At 35.1% G+C, this 13,532-nt stretch overlaps 1 protein-coding gene across 1 annotated transcript in view; it reads left to right on the forward strand.

Annotated features, from left to right (window-relative positions):
• SREK1IP1 (SREK1 interacting protein 1) overlaps positions 1-13,532 on the forward strand; it is a 40,334-nt gene that overhangs the window by 20,929 nt on the left and 5,873 nt on the right. The window contains exon 4 of the mRNA XM_087862453.1: positions 1,697-1,840. Within this exon, the coding sequence (XP_087718579.1) occupies positions 1,697-1,840 (144 nt within the window). The remainder of the gene's footprint in view (positions 1-1,696; positions 1,841-13,532) is intronic.

Below are 13,532 nucleotides of genomic sequence, written 5' to 3' on the forward strand. Positions count from 1 at the left end.
CAATAGTGTTCCAGAAAGAAAATAAAGAATTAGAGGACAACAGTCAAAGGAAAGCAGAAATTCGAAGAGGTAAGACTTGAGGGTATTTCCTGAGCCCAGTGTTCATGAACATGTGTTTTCATGGGTTGGCAGAGTACAGGAGATAAAAGCAAGGCCCGGGGTCCTGCTTAAGATTGGGACTCTAATAAGAGGTGGACTTGTATAAATCTAGAACTTACAAAGGATTTCACACTCAAAGTATGAGAGAAGTAGAAATAAACACTAGCATAGGGTTAGGGTGAATCCTTGGTGGGTCCTGGAATCAGTTATGTGGTTACCATCAGCACTGTTTGTTGTTTTTTATTTTTGTTTGTTTTTGAATATCAAATGTAACGCTTCAGGTAACTTTCTGTTTCACTGTTAATGTGTTAGTGTATATTTGTATTTGAATGTGTATATGAGGACAAAACATAATATTGAGTGGCAAAAACTAGTTGCAAAATGATAGGTAAGTATAATTGAGTCTGTGTTATAAAATAATCCAATATGCTGTTTTGGAAAGATAAATGCCAACTGCAGTATACCAGCTTCTGAAGACAGAATAGAATGGGATTAGGACAGTGTTCCAAGGACTGGTGCAAGATCCCCGTGTGTGTGTGTGTGCGCGCGTGCACTTGCACTCACGCAACATGCCTGCAAACATTTACCTTAAAAAAAACTAAGTGAATATGACAAAATGTTAACGTGGGTGACGGAGACTTGGATATATATTGGTTATATAATTTCCTGTACTTTTGTGTTATTTGTACTACATGATTTTTGAAAAAGCTGTATCATGCTATAATAGGTAACTATTACAGTTTTATTATAGGGAGAGTCTTTAGGGGGTGAACGATATCAGAATGAAATTTTTTTTTCAGAATGAAATTTTTATTTAAGTGTTCTTTAGAAGAGCACAATCAGGGGCCCCCTGGGTGGCACAGTCGGTTGAGCTTCTGACTCTTAGTTTTGGCTCAGGTCATGATCTCAGGATCCTGAGATTGAGCCCCGAGTCAGGCTCAGGGAGGAGTCTGCTGGAGTTTCTCTCTCCCTCTCCCTCTGCCCCTCCCTATGCTTGCTCTCTCTCTCTCTCTCTCTCTCTCTCTCTCAAGTGAATAAATCTTTTTTTTTAAAAAGCACAATTAGGGGCGCCTGGGTAGCGCAGTCGTTAAAGCGTCTGCCTTCGGCTCAGGGCGTGATCCTGGCGTTCTGGGATCGCGTCCCAAATCGGGCTCCTCTGCTGGGAGCCTGCTTCTTCCTCTTCCACTACCCCTGCTGTGTTCCCTCTCTCGCTGGCTGTCTCTCTGTCACATAAATAAATAAAATCTTTAAAAAAAAAAAAAAAAAGCACAATCAGTTATATTATTATGATACCTTTAATTAGATGAAAGCTATGCAGTTGCTATGTAATTAAGTACATAGAAAGAGAAAATACATGAACTATGATGTAGCCAAAAATGCTTATTAAATTAGAAGCCCTGATGAATAAAGGAAAAAGTTCTCTCTTGAGTGGTGCATTCAGGGAAAGCAAACTATCACCCACTGAATAATTGAAGTTTAAACATGACATTATTAAAATTGTAACTTGTTTCTTAACCATGAGGCAATAAACTAAAAATACATAATGTATATATTATTTTGTCATTCACATTTTTGTTTATTTGTTTGTTTTACTTAGCTGGTCACCTGACATTTGAATGCCGCAATTTTCTCCGAGTGGACCCCAAAAGGGATATAGTTTTGGATGTGAGCAGCACAAGCAGTGAAGAGAGTGATGAAGAGAATGAAGAACTGAATAAATTGCAGGCATTACAAGAAAAAAGTAAGTAATGCTTTTCTTTCCCTCCATCCTTTAAAAATGTTTCTAAATGTTCTGGTTATGATTATGTCATGTTTATCTGTTGTTCTATTGTACTTATCATTTAGATAGCTTGTGTATTTTATGTAAGAGGTACTGCCTAGATAAAGAAATAGGCTTTGAATATTCGAGGTACTTTGCCCAAAATCAAACAGCTGATCAGTGTTAGAACCAGGAGGCAAGTCTATTTCTGATTCCACAGCGCAGATTTTGTTGTTGTTGTTTTTCCATCACACTAACATGTGTCACAAAGTACAGAGTCTGATTTAAGACTTGGTTTCTAGACCTCTTTGGCCATTTTGTAGCATGTGACTTTCAGCAAGTCATTTAACCATTGTGAACTTTAATTTCCTTGTGGGATATCACAGAGAATTGGTTTGTCAAGTGACATTCATTCAAATCAGAGATGTTAACCACTAGCCAGGTTTACTAATAATTTCAAGTATATGCGTGATCATGACGCATGGGGAAAGCTGCAAGAGTTCTAGGACCACCAGTATAGCTCCCCGGGTATTTTCTTTCTCCTTCAGAACCCACTCTGGCCAAGATTTACATGAGGTTTCTTCATTACTTACCCCAAATTTAATCATGAAATATCTCAATTCTATATCCATATAGTTACATTTTCCAGGGAGCCATGCCTCATAAATCCATAAATCCCAGGATTATGTACCATAAACAGTCTTAGATAAATGAGCTACATCCTACTGTAATCAGTCTATAAATAAGGATTCTCTTTCCAACAACTTGATCATGGACCTCTAGCTTTCAGAACTGTGAGAAAGTAAATTTGTGTTAATTAAGCACAACACCTCCCTGCTCCCCACCCCATTCTCTAGTTAGCAAATACCATTGATTTGTTTCTAGGAGTTCTGTCATTAGCATGTTTACAGAAAGATTTGACTAAGTTACCTTTTTTCTCTCCTCCTCTCTCCTCAAAGAAAGAGAAGCTTACCTACCGTTTAACCATTTCTTTACCATCTTGTATATAAAATGGCCTGTCCTTGCAGTGGGGTTTTTAGGGATAAAATATAATGCTGTATGTGAAAATACTTTGTAAACTTCAAAATGCCAGATGGTAGATGTCACACAATGAAAATACAACTTATTTGAATATGGGTTTAGGCATGCAATGAGAAAGATATAAAAAAGTTAAAATCTTATTTTAGCTCATCAGAGAATAAACCATATACACTTTAAAACTTTTTAAGCTTTCCATATTACATCTGATGAAGGTAAATGAAGTCAAATGCCAGTGTAGTAGGACAAGCTGAGAAAGCAAGAGGAAGAGAGTCCTAAAAAGGGCAAACAAGACTTACATTACATACGAGTATATACAACTTCAGATACAAGATAGCGGCTTGGGTGTACACACTTGATTTTATTACCTACTGAAACACCACTGAAATGATAGTGGAAGAATTCTTTAAAAAAAAAACCATAAACACACAAAGACAAAGAAAATGAGATAGGAAGCAATAGTAACAAAATTTTAAAAAGCAGATGGGTTTAGGGATAATGAACTGCACACTTGAGAAAGCTCAGTCCTTTAATAGTAGGAAATCTGAGGAGTAACCTGATAGTATATACTTTAAAACTCCCTGAAATCTTGGTAGTGAGTATCCTTAGGTACTTCTTTGAGGGCGTCTGTGAAGCTGAAAACAGAGGGATTAGTTAAAAATCTGAAGTAATCCCCTTCAGTTCTCTTTGCCTACTCTGTGATGGCTTCCCTCCATCACCGCAGCAGGCTACTACAGGTCTGTTTTCTAGACAGGGTACAACAAAGTGTCTTTAAGTTGGGACATACCAAACATGGATACAAACAGTAAGTTAAAGTACAGATAGAGAATGGCAAGAACCTTGCAGACATCTTCACCTATTTGGTTCCCAGACATATATCACTCAGGCAGAAGATTTGAAGATTCATCTCTGGGAGATCTGACTGTCGAAGGAAGGAAGGAAGGAAGGAAGGAAGGAAGGAAGGAAGGAAGGAAGGAAGGAAGGAAGGAAGGAAAGAAGGAAGGGGGGTGGGAGGGAGGGAGGGAAGGAAGGAAGGAAGGAAGGAAGGAAGGAAAGAAGGGAGGAAGGAAGGAAGATACTGACCTCAAGCATTCTTCAAGAACATGACATAGCCACATTACCAGCAGAGTTAAGATTTAGAAGTTTCATTTGCTCAAAGCTTGGTGTGAGCTTTTGAGACAATCAGGGAGCACTAAATTTCTGAGGAAAGACTCTCGTATGAAATATAGATACCAAAACCAACCAACCAACAAAACAACTTGAAGGACACAGAGTCTGTGCAGGGAGAAGAAAACAGAAATCATTAATACCAAGTTTTATAGAAAGATACACTACAGCACCCATGAAACAAGAATAAGATACTATAAAAAGAACAAAACAACAAAAGAACTTTTGGAAGTTAAAAAAAAAGCAGACAGTAAAAACTTGATAGAGATGGAAGCTACAGTTAAATCTAACAAGCAAAACAAGAGAAAGAAAAAAAAAGATAAGACAATCAATAGTAGGAAATACTTCATTCAGATGAGCCCTAGAAGGAGAAAACAGAAGTAACTTCCAAAAGCTGAAGGACATTAGTTTCCAGATGAACGGGTTCAACAAGTACTAAGCACAGTGTTAGACCAACACAAAGGCACATTATTACACAACTTTGTGTCCTAGGAACCAAGGAGACTCCTAGTCCTATACTGTTTACAGCGTGGTGTTCTCCTACCTTAGAGTTGACCCAGTCTATTGGTTCTTCGCCTTTTTTCCCCCACCGCATCGATCTTGAAGGATAAAGTACACTCTCATGATGAATAGTGGTTTAGTCTATACATGATTTTTCAGTCAGAAAACCTGGGACAGGGGCGCCTGGGTGGCACAGCGGTTGGGCGTCTGCCTTCGGCTCAGGGCGTGATCCCGGCGTTCTGGGATCGAGCCCCACATCGGGCTCCTCCACTGTGAGCCTGCTTCTTCCTCTCCCACTCCCCCTGCTTGTGTTCCCTCTCTCGTTGGCTGTCTCTATCTCTGTTGAATAAATAAATAAAATCTTTAAAAAAGAAAGAGAGAAAGAGAGAAGGAGAGAGAGAGAGAGAGAGAAACAGAGAGAGAGAGAAAAGAGAGAAAAGAAAGAAAGAAAACAAACCTGGGACAAATCTTACCCTGGCAAGAAAGGGAGGAAGTTAACATACCATAATCACCAGGATAGGGAGTAGTTGGTAAAACTTCCTTGTTAGAATCAGCTTTCCCTTAACCTCACATTGAGAATGACTGACTCAATACAGTGCTTTTTTTTTCCCCCTTAAAAAGATACACTTCCCTACGGTCATTTAAAGGCTCATAACTTGTTTCCAAGTCTCATGGCTCCTACTCAGGGAAGTGCTTATTTCAGTATATCATTCAGATTACAAAAAGTATTATAAAAGGGGTCCATATTTATTTCATGGTCATCTAGTGGAAGCCCAGGGACCCCTACTCAAATAAACAATAAACTAGTTCCCAAATACAGGGAGGAAAGGAGTACAGAGGTTGTGGTTCTTAGTTCCATTGATAACTTTCTGATACTGCTGAGCATCTCTGATGGCGTGAGGATAAAACACGGACTTGCTGAGTGTGAATTCTCATGCCGCAGCCGTTAGTGGTACTGAGGGTTCCTGGAGTCCTTCTTTGGTTCTTAGAGGTGGGGAGCTCTTGTATCAACTCTCTTGAGTAAGTTAGGGGTTTGAATGGTTTAGGGGGATTTTTTTTAATGACAATAAAAATAGTGAGCCAGGAGAAAGCAAAGAATTTTTAGTGTACTTATGTTAATTAGTTGTTCTGCTTTTATGAAATAGAGACATGAAAGGGAAGAGAGCTAAATGTCACCAAGTAAAGTCAAAATTTATTTTTGTGTAAGTTATATTCTTTCTTCTGTTTACATTTTTTTCTACTATATTGTATATTTTTCAATGTATTTAATATACTTAAGGAACTAAAAAAATAATCTTTCATTTAAAACAAACAAAAGTCTAAATGACAAATACATCAGTTTTTGACACAAATAAGAAAATGCGAGAGTAGGACTTGACATGGATGGGAACAAGCATTGTTGTCTTATGTATAGTACAACAACCTGCAACCCATGCAGCCTTATAAAATTGTGTTTACAAGTGCTGTGAACAGGGAAAGATTGAATAATCCACATATAACAAGGATTATACGATCTTACTGACTCACTGTGTGTGTGTGTGTGAACATGCTTATTGTTGAGTGACACTACAATGCTTTAGGAAGCTTGTTAAGGTTTTAAAGTGTGTTTTGAACTTGCTGAAGAAACTTGGCTTTGGATTTGTACATGATAGTAGCAAATATCTGAAGTCCTAGTTATGTTATAGTATGTAGAAAGCCAAGGTAAAAGGATTTCACCGCTTACAAAGGACCCAAGAAATTCAAGACTATGGGGTTTTTTTCCTCATTCTATTTTATGTAGTGTTATTTAATATTAATCAACTATTTCCCTGTAATCAGGAGGTAGTCTTCTTGTCATATCTCATCCCGTAATATTTTATGATATTCTTTTAGTTTAGTCCAGAAAAGAAATGTTGTATTTTGGCGTTTTGGGGGTTTGGGCTTAGTTTGATGTTTTGGTTTGGTTTGGTTTGTTTAAGAAAGTTTTATGTTAAATTCACACTTGATATTATTTAAAGATGGTTGATACTGAATGCTGCCCAGGAGAAAATGCCAAAATCAGGTATTTGCATGTTAGTATAATTGTGTCTCTTGTTCCCCTTTAGTAACTGCTAGAATCAGATTCAAGCAAATGATTTAAAATGGTGGTTGCAAGCTTCATAAAGATACGGCTTAAATGAGTCCATAGCATAATGGGAATAAAACCTGTATTTCGCTCAAAATGTACTTTTCATAAGAAAGCTACAAAAGGTATTTGCTAAGTAGTTGATTAGAAGTCGCCGAAGTGAATGGAAATTGAGATGAATGGATCTAGGTTTGAAACTACTTAATCGGGTATTTAAAAGCAACTGGAGTAGCTACAAACCTGGTGGCATACACAACAAAGATCTAGTGGCTGAGTCTGCTGGTTCTTTCATGTTATCCCAAAGTGGTCTCTAAGACACTGGATCATATCCTCTGACTCCTGTATGCTACACAAGAGATCACCACTCTTGCTGAACACTAGAAAAGGTAAGTAGTAAAGTACATAGGGGTTTTTTGCCTTCAATTTTGTACTCCAAAGGTTGATTGTATCATTTTCCAAGAAAATACTGTTTTGAAAAAACTCAGATTCTTTTCCTTATGCCTATAATGTTTCAATATCCTGTCTCAGAAGGCACTTAAATAAATAGAAGTGAAATCATTTTAAGAGTGGTAGCATAGAAACACTGAACTGTCTAAATCAAACTTTTGTCTTCAGTGCTTGAATTCTTATATACTATTGTTGTCAATACTGCCAGGAAAAAAGATTTCTTGAATTCTAGAATTATTTTGTTTTTATTAGAACTAATTTTTCTGTGTAACCTAGTCACTGGACTCCTTATCCATCATTCCTAAGTGGAAGTGGTTATTTTTCCCCATAGCTACTTATTTGCTTGGTTGCTTATAACTTTGCAGAGGGGCATGTTTGCAGTAGTCATTCTGAACTTAGAGATACAAAAAAAATCTCAAGAGAAAGCTAACGTGACTATTTTAATGTCCGGTCAAGTCAATTTCAAAACAAAGAATATAACTAGGGATGAAGACAGTTTCTTTGTAATGATAAAAGTGTTAGTGCAGAGGACATATAAATACTAAGTGGTTATGCACCTAATAACAAATTCAAACTATATGAAACAAACTGCTAGAACTACCAGGGAAAATCCTTGTGGATAAATAAATCCACAATTATAGTTGGAGATTTCAGCATTCCTCTCTCAGTAATTGATGGAGCAGTCAGACTGTAAATCAGAAAGAATATATAAGACTTGGATAACACTGTCAACCAACTTGACCTGTTCAATACAGAACACATGACCCAACAACAGCAGAATATACATTTGTTTTCAAGAGCGCATAGAACATTTACCTAGATAGACCTTATTGTGTGCTATAAAACAAGTCTTAATACTTTTTAAAGGAATCCCATTATGCAAATTATGTTCTCTAGCCACAAGGGAATTAAGTTAGGAATTTAGTAACACCTTCCTACAAAAGTACCCAATATATAATCTAACATATTTCTAAATAACCCATTGGGTCAAAGAAAAAAGGCAAAAGGAAATTAGTATTTTGAGCTGAATGAGCAAAAACACAACGTAATATTTATGGGATGTTCTTAAAGCAGCACTTAAAGTCAAATTTACAGCACTAAATTCCTGCATTAGAAAAGAAGAAATGTCTCAAATTTATAACTTAACCTGTGCCTTAAACACTAGAAAAAAAAAAGAGTAATGAAACCCAAAGTAAGCTGAAGAAAGAAAATAAAAAAGATCAGAGATGAAATCACTGAAATGGAAAATAGGAAAACAATAGAGGAAATTAGTAAAATCAAAACTGGTCCTTTGAGAAGATCTATAAAATTGAAAAATTGCTCTCTGAACTGATCAGGTAAAAATCAAAACAAAACAAAACAAAAAACCCCAGTATCAGAAATGAAAGAAATGACAACACTACAAATTATACAGGTATTAAAATAAGAGAATATTGTGAAAAACCTTATGCCAATAAATTGGACAACTTAGATAAAATGGACAATTACTTGAAACATGCAAACTACCAAAACCCTTTGAAGAAGAAATAAACTGAATGGCTTGCATCTATTAAGTTAAATGTTTAGAAAACAACTTTCAACAAAGAAAACTCCATAGCTGAATGGCTTCTCTCTTAATTCTCCCAGATGTTGAAGGAGAAATAATACCATTTCTACATAAAATCTTAAAAATTGAAGAGGAGGGAATATTTTCCAACTCAAAATATAAGATCAGCATTCCCCTGGTAACACTACAAGTAAAGACTCCTACAAATACAGGCACAAACAGAATTTTAAGCAATTAAAAGAATTTTAGCAAATCAAGTCCAACAATATGTGAAAAGGATGTTATGACCAAGTGGTGTTTATACCAGTAGTATAAGATTTGTTTCAATTCAAACCCAGCCAGTGTAATTCACCATTTTTAATAGCTCTTTAAAAAAGAATACCTATTTGGTAATCACAATATTTTAAGAAATTATATAAGGAAGTCCACTGTCCGTTTTTGATGAAAATGCTCAGCAAACTAGGAAGAGAACTTTATCGACTATAAAAAACTGGAAGATTACATAATACCTAATGGTGAAAGACTGAATGTTTCCATACCATAAGAAACAAAGCAAAGATGTCCACTCCTACCACTTTTATTCAACATTGTAGTGGAGAATCCAGCCACACAATAAGACAAGAAAAATCAAAGGCATCCAGATTGGAAAGGAAAGAGTAAAAACTATTTATTGATGACTTGGTCCTCTATATAGAAATCCTGTAGAATCTACAAAAAAAACTTGTAGAAACTAATAACCTAAGAACAAAGTTTAGTAAAGTTGAAGGATACAAGATTGATGAATGGGCACAAAATCAATTTTATTTCTGTATTGTGACAATAAACAATCAAAAACTGAAATTTTAAAAATACCTTTTATGACAGCATTAAAAATGTAAAATACTTAGGGATAAACTGACAGAAAATGTGTAAGCCTGGAACATATAAAACATTGCTGAGGGAAATTAAAGAAATGAATGAATCAAAAGATAGACCATATTCGTGGAAAGAAGATTCAGTCTTTTTAAGATGTCAGTTCTCTCATTGAACACTACACCACAAACTAATGATGTACTATATGTTGGCTAATTGAATTTTTAAAAAAAGTTCTCCCCAGCCTGATTTATAGATTCAAACTAATCACAATCAGAATTCTAGTAGATTATTTTAGAAATTGACAAGCCACTTTTAAAGGTCTTGTGGAAGTGTAAAGAACCTAGAATAGCTAAAATACTTTGAAAAAGAGTAATAAAGTTGGAGGACTAGCACAATCTAATTTCAGGGCTTAGTGTAAAGCTACAAGTAATTAAAGCAGTGTGGTATTGATGGAAGGATAGATCAATCCATGGAACAGAACGGACCCATACATTTATGGCCAATTGATTTTTTTAAACTTTTTATTTTCAGAGAATTGTAGATTCACATGCAGCTATAAGCAAAAATACAGAGAGTACTTGGTACTCTTTATCCGGTTTCCCTCAGTGGTAACATTTTCCAAAATTGTAGTACAATGTCACAACCAGGATTCTGACATTGTAGAGTCAAGATAAACAATATTTCTGTCACTACAAGGTTCACTCATATTGCCTTTTTTTAAAGCCACACCCACTTCCCTCTTGCCTTTAACTACCTTCTTAATTTCTGGCAACCCAAAATTTGCCATTTCTATAATATAATTTCAAAAATATTTCATAAATGGATTCATATAGTATATAATCTTTTTGTATGAGCTTTTTCCACTAGGTATAATTCTGTGGAGATGCACTCAGGTTGCCGCATATTTCAAGTTTGTTTCTTTTTATTGTTGAATAGTAAATAATTTAAGTCCATGATCCTTTTTGAGTTAATTTTTGTATAAGTTGAGAAACTTAAGCAAAGTTTTATTCTGTTGCTTAAAGATAACCAATTGTTCCAGTACTCTTTGTTGGAAAGCTGTCTTTCCTCCATTGAATTGCTCTTGCATTTTTGCCAAATATCAGCTGGTCATATTTGTGCAGGTTTGTTTCTAAGTTCTGTCTTCTGTTCCATTGATCTGTGTGTCTTTTCTTCCACCACCATCCGCCACACAGTCTTGATTAACATAGCTGTATAATAAGTCTTACAATTGAATAGACTGATTCTTCCCACTTTATTCTTATCCAGAGTTGTTTTAACTATTCTCTATTCTTTCCATATAAATTTTAGGATAATGTCTATATCTACCAAGAAATCTTGTTGAGATTTTGATAGGAATTGCATTAAATATATGTATCAATTTAGGGAGAATTGGCATCTTTACTATGTTGAGTCTTCCAGTCCATGAACATGATCTGTCTCTCCATTTATTTAGATCTTTGATTTCTTTACTCAGCATTGTGTCATTTTCAGCATAAAATCCTGTACATGTTTTGTTAGTTTTATATCTATAAATATTTCTTTTTAAAAAATAATTATAAATGGTCTATTCTGAACTTTGTTGTCTTTGTGTTTATTTCATAGAAATGCGATTCCTTTGTGTATGTTTATCTTTATACTTGCTGAACTCACTTATTTCTGAGAGTTTTTTTGTAGGCTCCTTGGGATTTTCTATGTAAACCAGCATATCGTCTGCAAATAGGAATGGTTTTACTTATTTCCTTTTGATTTGTAAATCTTTTGTTTTTTGTTTTTTGCTTTATTGCCATACCTAGAACTTATTGCACTGTGTTGAGAAAGAGTGGTGAGAGGTGACATTCTTACCTGGGTTCTAATCCTAGAGGGCAAAAGCATTTATACTTCCACCATTAAGTATAATGTTAGCTCCAAGTTGTATGTAGTTGCTCTTTATCAAGTTGAGAAAGATTCTATTCCAGTTTTTTCTCAGAGTATTTATTATGGAATCATTGTCAGATTTTGCAAAAAGCATTTTGTGCATTAATCAGTATGATATTATGATTTTTCCTTAGCTTGTTAATATGGTAGATCATATTATTGATTTTTGAAAACTGAACCAGCCTTGCATCCCTGAGTCCTGTTTGCTAATATTTTGTTCAGGATTTTTCCTTCTATATTCATGAAACATTTTGGTATATAGTTTTCTTGTTTAGTACTGTTTCAGTCTGATTTTGGTATCAGAGTAACAGTGACACATAGAATATTGAGATTTAATTTTCATCTATTTTTTGGAAAGATTGCATAAGATTTGTATAAAAGTGGTGTTAATTTTTCTTAAATGTTCGGTAGAGTTCTTTTTGGAAGTTTTTAAATTACAAATTCAATTTCCTTAATAGCTAAAGGGTTATTGAAAAAATCTATTTCATGTGAGATGAGTTGTGGCAGTTTGTTTTTTGAGAAAGGGGTCCATGTTGTCTAAGTTGCCAGATTTATTTCATTTATCCTTTCGATGTATACAAGGTCTGCGCCGATATCCCTTTTTTCATTCCTGACACTGTTAATTTGTGTCTTTTTTTTCTTTCACATTTTGCTAGAGATTTGTCAGGTTTATGATTTAGCTCCTTATTTTATTCTTTTTCTCTGATTTTTTTTCTGTTTTCAATTTCATTAATTCTTGTGCTTTATTATTTTCTTCCTCCTACTAGATTTGCCTTTATCTAGCTTTCTCCCCCTAGGTTCTTGAGATTCAAGCTTAGGTATTATTAATTTGAGACTTTTCTTCATTTCTCTTGTAAGCATTTAGTCCTATAAATTTTCCTGTCAGCACTGCTTTACTGTGTTACACAAATTTTGATATACTTCACTTTCATTCAGTTCAGTGTGTTTTGTTTTCCTTGAGACTTCTTCTTTGCCCACTGGATTACTTAAAAGTGTTGTTTTGTTTCCAAGTGTTTGGAAATTTTCCTGTTATCTTTCATTTCCTGATTTCTTATTTGAATCCATTATGGACAGAGACTTAACTTCGTATATGTTCAATTCTTTTAAAGTTTGTTAAGATTTGCTTTATGACCCAGGGTATATTCTATCTTGGTCTATGTTCTGTAGGCCTTGGGAAGAAATGTATATTCTACTCTTGTTGGCTGGAGTGTTTTTTAAATATTGTTTAGATTCTGTTGGTTGATGGTGTTGTTGAGTTCTCTATTCTTGCTGACTTTGTGTATAGTATCTATTAACTGATGAGAGAGAGATGTTGCCATCGTAGATTTGTCTGTTTCTCCTTGCAGGTCTATCAGTTTTCGCTTCATGTACTTTTAGCTCTGTTATTTGGTGCATACACATTTCGGATATGTCTTGTTGGTGAGTCGAAACTTTTATCATTATATTATGCGTCTTACTCTCACTGGTAATTTTCTTTGTTCTGAAGTCTGTTTTATCTGCTATCAATATAGCTACTCTGGCTTTTCTTTGGTATTGTTTGTTTGATGTATCATTTCTATCCTTTTATTTTCAGTGTGTCTATAATTGTATTTGAGGTGGGAGTCTTGTAGACAGTATGGATGGATGGATTGTAGTTTTCAATCCACTCTGCCGATTTCTTTTGATTGGTATTTTTTTACATTGATTATTTATATGTTTGGGCTAATTCTGCCATTTTATTATTTGTTTTCTGTTTATTCTGTTTTTCATTCTTATTTTTCATTCTTGTTGTTTTTTTTTTCCCCTGCCTTCCTGTGGGTTACTTGAATATCTTTTAGGATTATTTCTAATGCTTTGATTTAGCTATAGTGTCACTTGAACATTTGTAGAATTGTATTTTGATTTATCTGTAGTGTCTTCGACTATGTCCATAGTGTTTTTAAATTTTTCTATGTTTTTTTTTTTTAAAGATTTTATTTATTTATTTGACAGAGAGAGAGAGACAGCCAGCGAGAGAGGGAACACAGGCGGGGGAGTGGGAGAGGAACAAGCAAGCTCCCAGAGCAGGAGCCTGATGTGGGGGTCGATCCCAGGACTCTGGGATCACGCCCTGCACCGAAGGC

The sequence above is a fragment of the Ursus americanus genome, chromosome 5, assembly GCF_024610735.1.
Source record: "Ursus americanus isolate L20-20 chromosome 5, mUrsAme1.1.p, whole genome shotgun sequence".
In the NCBI taxonomy this organism is placed as follows: domain Eukaryota; kingdom Metazoa; phylum Chordata; class Mammalia; order Carnivora; family Ursidae; genus Ursus; species Ursus americanus.